This window comes from Plecotus auritus (genome assembly GCF_963455305.1).
Source record: "Plecotus auritus genome assembly, chromosome: 7".
NCBI classification, from domain to species: Eukaryota; Metazoa; Chordata; class Mammalia; order Chiroptera; family Vespertilionidae; genus Plecotus; species Plecotus auritus.
In genome coordinates, this window is record NC_137774.1 from 31,909,261 (window position 1) to 31,925,953 (window position 16,693).

General features: G+C 46.4%; 1 protein-coding gene across 1 annotated transcript; it reads left to right on the forward strand.

Annotated features, from left to right (window-relative positions):
* Positions 1-14,211: 14,211 nt before the first annotated feature.
* LOC308253596 (C-C motif chemokine 2-like) lies at positions 14,212-16,047 on the forward strand. Its single transcript, XM_080679218.1, has 3 exons — positions 14,212-14,367; positions 15,154-15,268; positions 15,637-16,047. The coding sequence occupies exons 1-3, from the start codon at positions 14,292-14,294 to the stop codon at positions 15,740-15,742; spliced, it is 297 nt and encodes a 98-aa protein (XP_080535344.1). The 5' UTR covers positions 14,212-14,291; the 3' UTR covers positions 15,743-16,047.
* Positions 16,048-16,693: the final 646 nt, after the last annotated feature.

Sequence of the window (16,693 nt, forward strand, 5' to 3'; positions counted from 1 at the left end):
TCCCTTCAACTGGAGGTGGCTGATTCTGCCAGTCTCTGAGCCGTCCCTGGTGCAAGGCTCGTCCCAGCCCATCCTCTCCCTGTAGCTCAGTCAGGACCCATAGGCCTTACGGAGAGGTGGTAACAGCTATAAAGTTCCATATAAATACCCCTTTAGCTGAATCTCGCCAATTTGTGGTCTATCTGGTACGCAAAGCAGAAAATGGTGAGTCATCTGGAACAAGAATCAGAAAACCTGTGAATTCGTTAACAATAAAGGAGAGGCAGCCATAGTGTACTGAATACACAAGTCGGCTTCATTTCAGAAGAGTGAGAGAAAGGGAAAGGGATTAAGAGATAGAAACATCTATGAGATAGAAACATCTATGAGATAGAAACATCTATGAGAGAGAAACATCCATCAGCTGCCTCCTGCACAATTCCCACTGGAGATTGAGTCCACAATCCCGGCATGTGCCCTGACAGGGAATTAAATCGTGACCTCCTGCTTCACGGGCCGACACTCAACCACTGAGCACACCGGCCAGGCATCAGTTCATATTTTAAATAGTTTTAATTATAAAAGCAACAAACCAAGTTATAGAGGAAATAGTTACTCAGAGTTCTATTCTGCTAACCTAACTATTACTGTTTTATAGCCCTCTTAATATCAATGTGACCTTAAAAACAGGACATACCTGAATTTCTAAAGGAGGAATCAGTAAACTGATGTAAGGACCAGATTTAGTCAGCTGCCTGTTTTTGTACAATCCTCAACCTAAGAATTGTTTTCATGACTTGGAAGTGGATGAAAACAAAAAGATAATATTTCATGACATGTGAAATTCAAGTTTCAGTGTTGACAAAATTTTATTGGAATACCACTATGCTGATATTTTTATGTGTTGCTTGTGGCTGCATGTGAGTTACACAGGGTAGAAACTAGGCTAAGACAAGTGAGGCACCTTGGGCACAAAATGTAAGGGGTGCCCAGAAACTTCGTAATAAAGATAAATAATATTATAATGCAGTATCTTAAAGCTCAGTCCATCCAAAAACTCAAAATAAACCAAATATTCAAATTTTATAAAAGACAGCATCAATAGTGTAAGAGCAGAGCTGAGCAATTGCAACCAAGACTATGTGGGCTGTAAAACCTAAAATATTAATTGGGCTTTATCAAAAGTGTTTGCCAACTCCTATGCTGCACAGCATTTAGGCCCTGATATTGCTCTTATATTTCCATCAAGATTTTCTTTTTAGTATGAGACACGGATGGATCAATAAAGTTTTGTGATAAAGATATTCCTTGCCAAGGTTCTTTGTCAATTAAAAAAGAGGAAATAAACCAAATGAAATGTATTTGATTAATAATATGGCAGGTATGAATTATTCTGATTGTTATTTTCTTATAATGAGAGTAGGAGGAGGAGCAGGAGGAATTATGTTGTATGATCCAGACAAAATTCTATGTGAAAGACTGACTCTACCTATATCTAATATGACACTAAAGTAGATGCAAGAGAGGGGAGAGAACATAGACTAATAAAGACAACCATTCATCTGATGTTACCAAACGTTGGTTGCTTTAAAAAAAATTACTTGTCATTTCATGTTTGGTACTGAGTATTCTGCACCATAATTTCACTCTGAGAAAGTTTAGAATGCCAAGCCTTATTAGATATTATCTAAATTTGTAACTAGAGAGGAAGACTCTGCCAAGGATCAGCCTACATTTTTTCAATCATTTTCAGGAAGTAGTTGCCTAATATGGTTGCCAGGACATCAACCCAAAGGCTAAGTATTGGAGAGGAAATGCCATGTAATGAGACTAAATAGCAGATGGAATTTTTTAAGACCTGAGTCCTACCGATTATTTTTGAAATTCTTGATTTTCTGAACTCTACTTTTTTCACATTGTTGGTATTTATAAGCAATTTGCTTCTTAACACCAGTAAGAAGTGATAGTTTTTCATACTTATCCAAAGAAATCTTTGATGCTAATTGGTCAGATGTCTTTTATTACTGTTCAGAGTCTTTTTAAAAAATGCTTCATGGGACATACAGAATGTCCGGCATCTTAGGAATCATTTTGTTTTTCAAAGATCTTGTCTTGCAACAAGGCTACATTAATTTAAAACCTTGCAGTTACATTTTACCTGCTTTTCTAAATGCTGTGCTGAGGTCATCTGCAGTTTTCATTTTTGTTATCAATTAATATAAAAGGTTTAAAAATTAAACTCCCAAATCACTTATTAAATATTTGAAGAGACATTCAATTTGTTATGTAAAACCATTTTGGAAACAGAAATATAATCTTTCAAATATATAGGAACCTTGTATGATACTTAAAAAAATACATTCCACCTTTTTAACAAAGATGTTTGGTTACCCAGGTTTGCAATATAGTAAGGAAGGGAATTTTTTTTAGGACAATTGTATAGTAATTACTTTACTAGAGGATAAAGATACTTTATTTCTGCAACTATGGTTAACATTGGTGATTTGAAATTTATTTCTGATTTAAAAGAAAAAATTGTAAACTATCAGATATTCAATATGGCGAGATTCATAAATTAAAAGGGGGGGAAAGAAATCATACAATGTTCAGTTGAGCGGTGGATGTAGAAAGTAAATGGCAGTAAGTTAAGGGGTTCATTGCAGTTGAGACTGTAGACACCCACAAGTAGAGATCAATCATTCAAGGATTTTCCCATGAAAAGAAAAAAAAGGAGAGAAGAGAGTATTTTGAGGGAAAATGGGGTTAAGAGAAATACTTTTTTTTTTTAAAACAATGAAGCAGACTTGAACATGTTGGTTGGAAGAAGGGAGAGGAAGAGTGGAAAGAGGAAAATGGGAAAGGCATGGAATTAATGGAGAACAACAGGTTCTGGAGATCAAGGCTATAGATTAGTGACCCTCAACAAGAGGGGCCAGCTCTTCTTCTAAAGCAGGAGAGAAGCGATGCAATACCAGGAAGATGGAATTAAATTGTGATCTGGGCCTGGGAGTAAGCACTGAGAGAATGCTTATCTCCTAGTCTCTGCTTTTAAAAAAAAATTTAGGGGCAGGAGTGGGAAGGAGGGGATCAATGGGGAAAAAGAGGACATCTGTAATACTTTCAACAATAAAGATACATTTAAAATAAATTTATATTTTTCCAATTACAGTTTACATTCAATATCATTTTGTATTAGTTTCAGGTGTCCAGCACAGTGGTCAGATAATAATGTACTTTACAGAGTGTTCCCCCTAATATTTCCAGTACCCACCGCACACCATTCACAGTTATATTATTGAGTAGACTTCCTGTGCTGTGTTTTCCATCCCCATGACTATTCTGTAACTATCAATCTGTCCTTCTTAATCCCTTCACCTTTTTCACCCAATCCCGTAATCCCCTTCCCTTCTGACAACTGTCCATCTGTTCTCTGTATCTCATAATCTCTGATTTTTAAAAATATATATTTTTTAATTTATTGATTAAGGTATTACATATGTGTCCTTATTCCCCCATTACCCCCCACCTCCCATTCATGCCCCCACCTCCCTGTTGTCTGTGTCCATTGATTAGGCTTATATGCATGCATATTAAGTCCTTTGGTTGATCTCTTCCCCTTACCCCCACCCTCCCCTACCTTCTCTAAGGTTTGACATTCTGATTGATGTTTCTCTGTCTCTGGATCTATTTTTGTTCATCAGTTTATGTTGTTCATTATATTCCACAAATGAGTGAGATCATGTGATATTTATCTTTCTCTGCCTGGCTTATTTCACTTAGCATAATGCTCTCCATCTCCATCCATGTTGTTGCAAATGGTAAGAACTCCTTCTTTTTTACCGCAGCGTAGTATTCCATTGTGTAGATGTACCACAGTTTTTTAATCCACTCATCTGCTGATGGGCACTTAGGCTGTTTCCAAATCTTAGCTATGGTGAATTGTGCTGCTATGAACATAGGGGTGCATATATCCTTTCTGATTCGTGTTTCTAGTTTCTTGGGTTATATTCCTAGAAGTGGGATCACTGAGTCAAATGGGAGTTCCATTTTTAGTTTTTTGAGGAAACTCCATTCTGTTCTCCACAGTGACTGCATCAGTCTGCATTCCCACCAGCAGTGCACGAGGGTTCCTTTTTCTCCACATCCTCGCCAGCACTTGTCATTTGTTGACTTGTTGATAATAGCCATTCTGACAGGTGTGAGATGATACCGCATTGTTGTTTTGATTTGCATCTCTCTGATGATTAGTGACTTTGAGCAGGTTTTCATATGTCTCTTGGCCTTCCTTCTGTCTTCTTTTGAAAAGTGTCTATTTAGATCAGTTGCCCATTTTTTGATTGGGTTGTTTATCTTCTTTTTGTTAAAAATGTATTTTTTAATTTATTTGAGAGAGAGAGAGAGAAACATCAATGATGAGATAGAATCATTGATTGGCTGCCTCCTGCACATCCCACTGGGGATCAAGCCCACAACCCAGGCATGTGCCCTGACTGGGAATTGAACCGTGACCACCTGGTTCATAGTTCGACACTCAACCACTGAGCCACGTCGGCCAGGCCATAGTCTCTGCTTTAAGTGGGGGAATATATTGTCTCCTGAGAGTGCCAAAGCCTGAGGCTGGAGCAAGAGATGCAAGGGCATGGTGAAGGTTTGAGAGCCACTGTGGAGTCCGGCAAAAAGAAATAATGAGGGACATGTGAAAGGGGCATCATCATCGAGGACAGCAAGACATCCTGTAAGTGTGGCAGCTGGGAGGGACCTGGAATCAGGGGGTGACCAGATAACCTGGGTTTGGCCACTGGCAAGTGGGGAGACAGACACATGGAAACAGGGAATCAGTTTGGTGGTGAGGATGTGGGCTGGGAAGGCAAGGAGGCCAGGTGGGGACAGAGGGACCTGGAGGAGCTGACACAGTAGGTACAGAGTTGCTGAAGGGGAAGGGAGTGGAAGGCTGTGGTCAGAGAAGTGTACCACTAAGTTGAACACCACAAAATGGAGAAGTTCAGGTTGATGACAGAGGCCAGAGAGTGGCCTCCGCAGAGCAGGGGCTGAAATAATGTGGTGATAAAGTCATTTGAAGAGGAATCCGAAGGATGTTAGAGAACTTCCTTATTAGTTCATTTACATCCCTTCACTTAACCTTCCACCTCCTTACCAAGTCTTCCATTTATACACTGGACGGAGGTGACCTCAAAAAGGAAGCTTTAGGCGGAAGGGAAAGGAGAGTAACCAAGAGAAGGCCAAGATGGGCCAAGCCTAAAGAAGACTGAGAAGACTGGTCTTGGAGGGAGAGCAACCAGATTTCAATCCCACATGCACAATTCCCAGGTCCCTTGTCCTTGAGCAAGTCAACCTCTAAACCCCAATTTCCTCATCTGTAACACGGGGATGATGATATCCATCTCACCCCGTTGCACTGCTCTTGTTAGATTCACATGGTTTAGTGAATCATAAAACACACTTAAGAAATTACGATTGTGGGTACCCAAGGCCCACAGTTTTGAAATCTTCCCTCATGAACTGCACATGTGTTCTTGAATGCATTCAGTAAATACTTACAATTAATGTTTATCATCAGAATTGTATCATGGCAAAGCTTGTCATAATTTTTTTAATATGAGCACATCCTAACTGTCTTAGGGGCAGAGTAGGGAAATGGAAGTGGGCAGGTCATGTGCTAGAGCGGCGACCTGCCCACAATACAGGAGTGTGTGTGTGACTGATAGTCTCTCCTGTCACCTCAGGGCACAGGTGGCTCATACCTGTTATTATGTTCAGTTAATCACTAGCGCCCCAAGTTGTCCCAATTAGAAGGAAATCTAATCGCTTGTGCTTAAGCGCCCTCTCCCAACTTCCTCACGGTGCCCGAGAACCTTGGGGACCTACTCATTCCCTGCAAAGTGAGAACTGGGTGATCTGACCCACAGGTCAGTGACCAGGCCTCATGGCTGTCATTGCTTCTGCCACTTCCCAGAGGGGTAACAGTGGAGAGCTGACCCCACACCACCCACCCAAAGTTCTTCCCTGTTCCTTGCTCTCACAATGCCCCCCACAGTCTCAGCCATGGTGCCACCCTTGGTGTCCCAAGGTTGCAGCATCTTCAGTTTTAACTCACAGGTTTGGCTGTTGTCCTGAAGATATGTCTACTGCATCCACATGGAGGATCCAGTGGGTCTTCCCAGCTCAGCCCTTACACATACACACACACACACACACACACACACACACACACACACACACACACATACACACCTCGCTGACTTCTCCGCCAGGCTTGGAACCCAGGCCACCAATCAGAGAGTATCTAATAATTTTGGACTCAAAAGAAAAGACCTCAATTCCTCTCTCCTTAGGAAGTCTCTTGCTCCTTAAGTGAATGTCCATTTGTCCATTTCCTCCCGTGTCCAGCTCAGGAGAGTCAGGAGGGTCGCCAACAGGTGCTTTCCTCCCTTCCTGCAGAACACTGAGTGCCTGTTTACAGCGAGTGCTTCCTTCCACAGCAGCCGTGGGCAAACTACGGCCCACGGGCCGGATCCGGCCCGTTCAGCTGTTCTATCCAGCCTGCGAAGCCGAAAGAGCGGAGGGTTCTCTTGCTCTCCCCTCCGCTCCTTTACTTTGAATTTATATTGGTTCACACAACACTCCATCCATGCTTTTGTTCCGGCCCTCCGGTCCAGTTTAAGAACCCATTGTGGCCCTCAAGTCAAAAAGTTTGCCCACCCCTGTTCCACAGCCTCATTAAGATTTCTCTAATGAATTGTTTCCCCCACAGAAAAATGCAGCTGGCAGCCTCCCTGGGAAATGTCAAGATGTGTCACCAGGCACTTCCCACAATATGCACACATATATACACACAGATGATCTGCACTGATTTATGAATGTGCTAAAATCCGGACACTGTTCTTTTCCCCATTTTAAATTAAGTAGGGCAGGGATTTTCAGCTCTGGGATCTCCATGGCACCTTCTTGCTCTGATTTCCCCCCTAATCCATTCATTCCTCATATATCTGTTCCATGCCTAATGCTAGGTGGTAATGCTAGAGATGCCGGAGTGAACTACACAGACACAGGTCCCTACCCCTGACCGATCAAGCCTAACTCCTGCATGCCTGCTGTTCCCAGCTATATTTTTAGCAATGAAAAGTTGTAGAATTGAACCATTTCATAGTTCCTTGTTTTAAAATCCTTGCCTCTAAGTCACAAGAAGTGTGTGTGCTTTGCAAAACCATTTTCCCCAACTTCTCCCCCAGACAAAAGCCATCTGTATTCTCATCCAGACTCTATTCTCACTCTCAGACTCCAATTTATAGTAAATGCTCCTGAATGAAGCCAGTGCTTTGCAACCTGGGGCTCTACCAGGAAGCCAGCTGAAACCAACTAGCAAAGAAAGAGCTATTCTGGGCAGCTGAAGTTTCCCTTTTTCAGTGGGCAGCGTTTTGCAACGGAGAGAGACAGATCATCGGCAAAGAAGGATCCAGGAGGGCCCTGAAAATCACTTTCTGCCCCACACTGTCCCCCTAGCACTGCCACGATCTCATCCTCAAATAGAGGAAGTGGGGAACTTGGGCAACCAAAATCCTGCTTCTCGACTCATTTCCCTGTCTGCTGTTAAACCATCCCACACAGCAGATATCTGGGGGAATGACTTGAAATTCTTGGGCTCTTCCTAGGTTCAAACAATGTTTTTTGAGGACTTACTATGTGAAAGACACTGTGCCAGGTGCTGGAATCTAGTATGGACAAGGGCCATGAAGGGGCATGGAGAGTTCTAGAAGCAGAAGGGGCTATCAGACTGGGAATGTTCGGTGAGAGCAGGTGGCTATGTGCGAGGCAGAGGCACTAACTCAATTCTGGGGCTGCCCTCTCTGATCCTTTTGTTGTTGTTGTTGTTGTTGTTGTTGTTAGCCCCCAAAGGCTCTCTCTGTCCACATCAGGCAAGAGAACAGAGATGAGAAAGAGCTTCGGAAATCTAAACCTCACTGCATTACATACTATAGATGCCCGATAAGCTTTCATAGCAAATAATAAGAGCAGAGGCTTGGACTGTACTGCTGGGAATGGCCATGTGTGCCCTGAAGTTGCATGGGGACTGTGGTTTGCTCAGGCTCTTAAGGTGACACAGCTGTTTACACACTGCTTGCCAAGCACCCTTGGTTTCTTATTTCATGCAAGTCGCATGACAATGGCTTACTAGTCACACTTCACAGAAGAGGCTACAGAGGTCAAGTGACTTGTGCAAGGCCACACAGGTAGAGAGAGGCAGGGCCAGGCCTCGGGCCCTCGTGTCTGACACTATCTGGGAGTCTTCCCATGACTCTAGGTTGCCTCTTCTTTCTCTCTCCTCTTATTTTTTCTTGCCACCCACCCCGGCCAGCACAGCCCCTACCTCATGTACCCTACACTTTAGCCCAGGGGTTCCCCAACAAACACTGGCAGTCATCTGAGGATGGGGAGAGAGCTTGGATAAAATATGGCTTCACTTAGTAAAGTTACAGGGTGAAGACCAGAACTCCCTATGTTTGATAGGTACAAAGGTGTTGAGTTACTGGGAGGTTACGGATGCCTGTGCTGATCTGATGGGAGTAATGAACCCTCTTGCCAGAGAAATCCTCAATCACATAAACGTTCAAGACAATCACAGATGGCTCTTGACGCCTAACCAAGAACCACAGACAAGAACCCTGGCCTAGATAAAATGAACAACTCCCTGTTTCCCACACTTGACCAGCATTTCCCATGGTAAACCCTTTGAAGGTTGTTCTAAGCGGACCATGGACCCATAACACCAGCATCACCTTGGAGCTGGTGAGAAATGCAGCATCTCAGGTGCACCCAAGAGCTGCTGAGCCAGAACCTGCACTTTAACAAGCTTTCAAGGGGAGGTCTAAGCTCTTTACATTGGCAGTCTCTGTACGTTTGCTCCAAAATGCACCCTTCTCCCATCCAATAATCATGCAAGGCTCAAAACCTGCCAACTCCACAGCCCATCTTAAATGTGCTACCATGGCCCAGCTGGGGTGGCTCAGTGGTTGAGAGTTGACCTATGAACCAGGAGATCACGGTTCGATTCCCAGTCAGGACACATACCTGGGTTGTGGGCTCGATCCCCAATAGGGGTTGTGCAGGAGGCAGCTGATCAATGATTCTCTTTCATCATTGATGTTTCTCACTCCCACACACTCTCCCTTCCTCTCTGAAATCAAGAAAAATATATACATTACTAATGAGAGTGCCACCGCGAAGGCTTCCCTGAGTCCCTCAGCAGGGCTCACAGCTCTGCCTCTCTTCACTGCTGCACGGATTCTGTGTGCCCCTTGTGTTTTCCTCAGGTGCCTCAGCACAGGTGTTCAGACAAGGATTCAATGAAAGGCTGTCAAGACAGTATTCCTCTGTCTCTATCACCTGCTCCTCATGATCTCTGTTTCCCTAAGACTCCCCAGGAGTCTTTTAGCGCCCTCACGGGATACCTCAGTGCTCCCAGGTGTGCTCCCAGTCCATTTTGGGCAATGCAAGCCCCCAGGTACAGTCTATTCAGGGAGCTGGCGAGTGTCTCACACTGCTGTCATCCTAACAGATTACTTAGATTTGACCCCTCACCCACAGCAGCCCCCTCACTGTAGGGCTCAGGAGCTGGTCCATGAGGGCTGGTCCATGGGGGCTGGCCCAGAAAACAGCCTAAGTGACAAGCCCCACGTGGCCGAGACACCACTGCCCACCACAACCAATCCAGGCCATTGCAGGTGACCTTCCCTTTCTCTCCTCAGAGGCTGTCCCACTCTGACCCTCCCATGTCCTTGGCTGATCCACCCCAGGACACAGGAAATGCCCGAAGCTTGGGGTGAGCACCGCTCAGGCTTATTCATGAACTCAGTCCTCCTCCCATGAAGTCCTTCTTTATCATCTCTCCTGGGAAGCATGCCTCACACCAGGTTCACTGCCCCAAGCCCAGGCCCCGACCTGATCTCTGCACAGAGTAGATGCCGACTGGATGAGTATTCTAATAAGGAGCCAGTGCCGTGAATCAGACAGAGTGCGACCCTGGGGGCCCAGCAGTGAGCAGACTGCCATGTGTCTTCAAGTCACCTCAGGCCTCAGTTTCTCCATCAGTGAAATGGGAAGATGATCTCTAAGGTCTTAGTCATATCTGATGTACTGAGCCAGCATAAAGGATAGATTTCCAGTCCTTGGAAAGAAGAGAGAGGATGGCAGAGCTGGGGAGAGAGGCTCTGGTCTAACTGGAGCTCAGAGGTAACCTGGTGGAGAAGGGAAGGGGGAGGCATGGGGAAAGCATGGGGGAGGACTGGAAAGGACCGGATGGGTCTCATGGAAGCATCAGCAAGCACAGGTGGGGCGGGGGCGGGGGGGGGGGGGAGGGAGAAGGGGGTAGAGGAGGCGGGGCGCGTGCACGCGCGGAAAGGGCCAGGGCAGGGGGCTAGGTGCTGGCTTCTGATTTCTAGAAAGCTCACTCTTAGTTCCTCTTTCCTTTACCCCTGGCACTGAGTGGGAGTCTTGGGCAATGACAAAGGCCCACGTGGAGGATGCCAGTTTTTTGTTTTTTTTTTTTGGGGGGGGGGAGGGTGGTTACCTCACTGGGAGGAAGGAAGAAAGTGTTATTCACCAAGAGGAAGTTTTCCATTTCTCTTCTATGATTTAATGGGGAGGGGATCCCAAAGGGATCAAAGATTCTGAAGAATAGCAAAACCTTGACTCTGATTCCCTCCCTCCCACGCTCCACACCAGGGCCTTTTTTCCCTTTTACCCCCTCCCCCCTCCCCTCTCACCACCCCCCCACCCTGCTACCAGCAGGGGCCCAACCCTGACCACGTGACCCGTTCCTCAGCTCCAGGCCCATGATCTGGAATGCAGGCTTGGCAGGCCTATCTCTTCCACAGGATCCGGGGAACTTCCAAGGCTGCCTCAGAGCGGGAATTTCCACTCATTTCTCCCACATGGTGACTGGCCTCCCGCTGGGGAGAGCAGAAGGGGGGGTCGGGGGATGGCTATACCTCCCAGACACTTTCTCTTCTGATTCAGACACTTTCACCTTTCATCTGTTTATCATCTGACACTTGCAGTGACCAAATCACTTCTCAAAAGCGATGATTCCTCTCCAAAGCAGAGACGTAGCTCTAATACTCCGAGGTCTGTCTATGGACTTGGCAAAGCCAGCACGCTTTCCCGGGCAGCCATGGGCCAGCCGGTTTCCTATCTGGAATACGGTTTCCTCACAGAAAAAGAGGAGGCTGAAGTACATGATCTCTACAGCCTTAGAGTCTCAGCATCCAGGACACTAGGAGTAAGAGCGACATTGCTGAGCCAGGGAGAACACAGTGCACCCCTGAGCAACCCAGGGGTTAGGGTGCCCACCCCCACCCACGCAATTGAAAATCAACATATAACTTTTAAAAATATGATTCTATTGATTTTAGAGAAAGAGGAAGGAAGAGGGAGGAGAGAGAGAAAGAATTAATCGGTTACCTCCTGTACGTATCCTGACAACCTGGGCATGTGCTCTTGACCAGGAATCGAACTGATGACCTCCTGGTGCACGGAACAATGCTTAATCAACTGAGCCACACTAGCCAGGGCAACATATAACTCTTTATTCCCCCAAAAACTTAACTACTCATAGCCTACTGTTGACCAGAAGCCTCGCTGATTATATAAACAGTGTAAATATTTGTTATGGTATGTTTTATATACTGTATTCTTACAATAAGGTAAGCTAGCAAAAACAAAATGCCATTGAGAAAACATACAGAGGAGAAAATACGTTTACAGTATTTATTTTTTTTAAAAGACATAAATGGACCTGCACCGTCCAAACCTCTCCACATCTTTAGACTTGTTAACCTAGCCCAGCTGGTGTGGCTCAGTGGTTGAGCATCAGTCTGTGAACCAGGAGGTCACTGTTCGATTCCTGGACAAGGCACTTGCCCGGGTTGCGGGCTAGATCCCCAATGTGGGGCGTGCAGGAGGCAGCCAATCAATGATTCTCTCTCATCATTGATGTTTCTATCTCCCTCTCCCTTCCTCTCTGAAATCAATAAAAAACATTTAAAAAGATTATTAAAACAATAAACTTGTTAATCTAGACAGGAACAAAAGACTGGCTGGATTCCACAGGAAAACAAGAGACACCCTCCAAGTCCATGGAAAAGGACACGATGTATTCTATGCAGGGGTCCTCAAACTTTTTAAACAGGGGGCCAGTTCACTGTCCCTCAGACCGTTGGAGGGCCAGACTATAGTTTAAAAAAAAAACTATGAACAAATTCCTATGCGCACTGTGGGCCCGGGACGAGTCGGCTGCTAAGCAGGACAGGCAGTGGCACCCAGAGGGCCAGATAAATGTTCTCGGCGGGCCGCATGTGGCCCACGGGCCGTAGTTTGAGGACGCCTGTTAGAGAGCCGTCCCATTCGCATGAGGAGTGAGTTCCTGGAAGTTAAGGTGAGATGGTCCAGGATGACTTGCAAAGTTGCTGTTTCCATTCCTGAAGTATTTTACTCATTCACGAAGAATGAACTGAGTCACTGGCATGCTGCCTCTTTGGAATGATACCCAGGAGTCTGGAATGGTCTCTGTAGATTCTCTGCTCTCAGATTCCCTAGGAAGCCAAGATCCATCATGAGACATGAAGCCTAGTGCCTGGGAGTGGGAATTCTGGAACCAAAGTGTCTTGGATGGGGATCTCAGCCCGCCTGCTCTTCCCTGTGAGATCCTGGACAAGTCACTTAACTTCGGTTTTGACCAAAGAAGATGGCTTGTGTAGAGGATGAATGTGACAATGCTGGAGACCCTCAGTGCAGCCCTGGCCCCCGTAAGCGCTCAGTGACACCAGCTATTCCTTCACTTCGCCCTTACTGACCACTTACTACCAACCAGACACAGTCACTGGTTCAAGATAACTCCTTCCTTACTACCCATGTGGTGATTGGCAGGTGTGTCTTCCAAGAAGGGCCATGCATTTTATAGAGATTGTTTCAATGACCCTTTAATAGAGAAAAGTGACCAGGTCCTTCCTGGCCCACAGGGCAGAGGCAAAGCGAGGCTCAGAAGCATAAGGCAGTGGAATGGGGAGTGGGGGACGGGGGGCGGGGGGGGGGGGAGTTCCACCAGGCTCTTCTGAGCCATGAACGTGCCTCTAGGAATTCTATCATATTTGCTAAAGGAAGGAGATCACTGAAATGAATTCCAAGGTCTTCACGGATTTTAATTACTAGGATTCTGTGGTCTCTGAGGAAATCGAAGGCAGAGCTGCAGCCCCAAAGCAGCTGTTTTGATTCCCATAATACTGTCCCTCTGCTCACTCATGCTCCCTGGGATCCAGAAGGATGTGGAGATAGCAGCAACTTTGCAAGTCATCCTGGACCATCTCACCACTTGTTGCCCACCGCTGAGGTTGGGGGGGGGGGGTCCAGCTAGATAACCAGGCAGCTGGTGGGAGGACATGCACACATTTCGTCCAGAAGCATGTCATGGTGGCAACAGCATGAACACAGGGTTGTGCTCAGAACAACTAGGGCAGGTTCTTCACCCCGCTGTACCTCGGTTGTCTGGTCTGTAAAATAGGAATTAACGACACCTACGGCATGGGGTTGGAGAATGGAAAGATCAGCATTTGCAGAGGGTTTAGAGTATTCCTGGCGCAGAGCTAGAGCTGTGTGAGTGTGCCATACATATTTCTTTTGTAGCAATACATACATGGCTTCTTCCAAGAATCCACGATTCCTAGAATTTAATCTTATGGTTACAAAATCCCGTTGTTCTGTTAAGCTCCAGTCGCCTCCTGCATTTTAAAGAACAGATGGATTTAGTACGCTGCTGGGGAGTCTGCCAAGGCTTCAGGGCCCCCCGGGCTGTTGTCTGACAGTGGGCCAGAGTGAGCCCGGGATGCTTTCCTTCCCCCTTATCCTCCGCTTCCTTGCTTCTGTTATTTTCTGCAGAGTTTTCACTTCAGAGAAAGCAGAATCCTTAAGAATAACCCACTTGGTTCCTGTCTGTGGTCACTTTGAATATAACTGTGCCCCATACCCCTCCCTTCCCCTCCCAAAAGTGCCTGGGTCCAGACCCCCACTGCTTCCTCCCCTCCTTCCTGGAAATCACCAAGGCTGCTCCATTGACTCAGCACATTTCAGAGTTCCCTTCACCGCGTCATTCATTGAGGCTGCTGCCCGGGTTACTCCGCCCACCTGGGCTCCAATAAAAGGCAGGGGAGCAGCCAGAGCAGCACAGAGGCTGAGAGGCTCAGACACCAGCCACGCTCTCCTTGAAGCTCATCTCCTCACCCTCCAGCTCCTCACCCTCCAGCATGAAGGTCTCCGCAGCGCTCCTGTGCCTGCTGCTCACCGTAGCCACCCTCACCACCCAGGTGCTCGCTCAGCCAGGTAAGCCCCCTCCCTCCTTCCCTTGGAAGCACATCACCCCATCTCTGGGCGATCGTGGCCCATGAGAGCAGAAGGGGGATCCCCAGCTCACTTTAACAACAAGGTCAGGGAACTCGGAGAAGGATGAGGCGTGAGCCTGGTCGCACAGGTGCTCCTGGGCAGAGGCAGGGTGAGAAATCCAGCTGTGAACCCCAAGTCCAGCCCCTTCCAGAACTCCAGCTGTGGAAACACACCCCCACTTCAGTAACCGCCTCCGCTCCTTTCAGCAGTGTTTGGGGGGCTGGGGTGATCGCAGAGAGGGGGCCTCATGTGGTGGGTGTGGAGGTATAGTGAAGGGGAGCGGAAGAGCCCCAGCATCTGGACTGTGCTTCATTCAGCCCAGCTTCCTGAGACACGGCTCGACAAGAGGCGGTGGGCATCAGGAGACTCATGGCCAGGCATAGGTTACGTGGAGCCTAACGGGGGACCCATAGTGGGGTCCCTGACCTTCCCTGACCACCAGAGTTTGCATTCTTAGCTCCTCCTAGTGACACTCCCGAGAACTGTGTCATTTTCGCAGCTGCCCTGCCCTCTAGTAGCAGTCTCTACCCATGTCACAGCATAGGAAACTGAGTCAGGGTGACATTCTAGCTCTGCAGGATCCTCAGAAGTATCGAAATCAAATGGGTTCTACCTCTACTCCTGATTTCCCTTCGCCTTCTCCTAACTACTTCTTTTCTGCTCCGATTAAGATAAAAAGAATCGAGTCGATCCTAAAATGCTTTCTCTTTGTTGTTCCTTTTCCAGACGCAATCACTTCCCCAATCACCTGCTGCTATACATTCACTAAGAAGATCCCGATGCCGAAGCTGGCAAGCTACAGAAGAATCACCAGCAGCAAGTGCTCCAAAGAGGCTGTGATGTGAGTTGAGCCCCAGCCCTCCCTGATCCAGTTCTTCCTCAGGAAAAGGGAACCTCAAACCTTAGAGTCAGAGAGTGACACCACCTAATCTAGTCCCTGGAGGTGCCCAGTAGGAATCCTGAGGCCAGGAGGGAAAACCTGACTCCCAGCATCACTCTCCACCCGGGTGCTTATTCAGACCATGCCAGTATCTTCAGCCAGAAGTCAGGATGGCTTCACCTGGGACAGCTATGGGAGCAGCTTGCCCTGGGTTCCCTCCTCCCTCTTCTACTTAGTTCCCAGGGCAGCTACTTAAGAGATGACTGAGCTGCACGGCTAGGCTGACATCTCAATAGAACTGCATCTCACTGTGCCCTCTCTCCCCACAGCTTCAAGACCAAACTGAACAAGGATTTCTGTGCTGACCCCCAGCTGAAGTGGGTTCAGGATTCCATGAAGCTCCTAGACAAGAAAACCCAAACTCCAAAGCCTTGAATGCCCACTCCACAACCCAAGAATCTAAGCCTAATTTATTTCCTTCTAACTTTCCCTAAATGCCCTCTGATATTATTTTATTGTATTTTCAAAGAATATGAGCTTTGTCTATTGATATGAAACATGATGTCTTAAGTAATGCTAACCTTATTTAAGTTATTGATGTTTTAAGTTTATCTCCCATGGACACTGGTGTTTTTTAGACATGGAGACCTTTGTCTAAATTGCTTCCCTCAGGGGTGGAACTGAAGTTATTATGGAGATGTATATGATGTTACTCTGGAGCAATATATATATTTTTGTACAAAACCTGACTTTTGGTGTTTTCTTGAAGGAAATTAAAAAGCTGAGTATTTGCTTGATGATGAGGGAGGGGCAAGGTTTCAGAGGACAGGGCTCATGTTTTGAAGGACTGAGAACGTGGATAGCATTGGTCTTTTCCCCTGGGTGGGCTCATCTGAGTGCCTATACAAAAACCTTTAGGGCAAGACTCAATCAGGCATTCTACCCCTACCATTCCGGCCCCAACACCACCTGCCGAAGTCCCAACTACCCTTGTGACTCCTTTAGCAAGAGTCCCACCCCCAATCTCTCCCCTAATTGATTGCAAACTACCCCCAATCTTTCCCCGTTCAATTAATTCTCCAACTTGGAGTAATACAGACACTGCAGACCTTGGGAAATCAGGGGGAGACTTAATGACCATCAATAAGATGGTTAGATTAGAATTTCATAAAGAGGGTAAGACTTGAATTTATCCTTGATGAATGAGAAGTGGGGTTGTTGTTTTTTTCTTTAAAAAATTACAAGATTATTAAGAAAAGAAGGAACAGTGTAAGCAAATACCTAGAGGTAAAAAAAAAAAAATGATGACTGGTACATCAAAGAGGGAGAAAACTGCCCTAGCCAGTTTGGCTCAGTGGATAGAGCATCAACCTGTGGACGAAACGG

Bases quoted from the DNA above. Each gene is read 5' to 3' on its own strand.
- LOC308253596 (XM_080679218.1), top strand. From the start codon at position 14,292: ATGAAGGTCTCCGCAGCGCTCCTGTGCCTGCTGCTCACCGTAGCCACC. The intron at 14,368-15,153 runs GTAAGCCCCCTC...TTCCTTTTCCAG, and splicing joins CCAGGTGCTCGCTCAGCCAG to ACGCAATCACTTCCCCAATC. The intron at 15,269-15,636 runs GTGAGTTGAGCC...CTCTCCCCACAG, and splicing joins TGCTCCAAAGAGGCTGTGAT to CTTCAAGACCAAACTGAACA.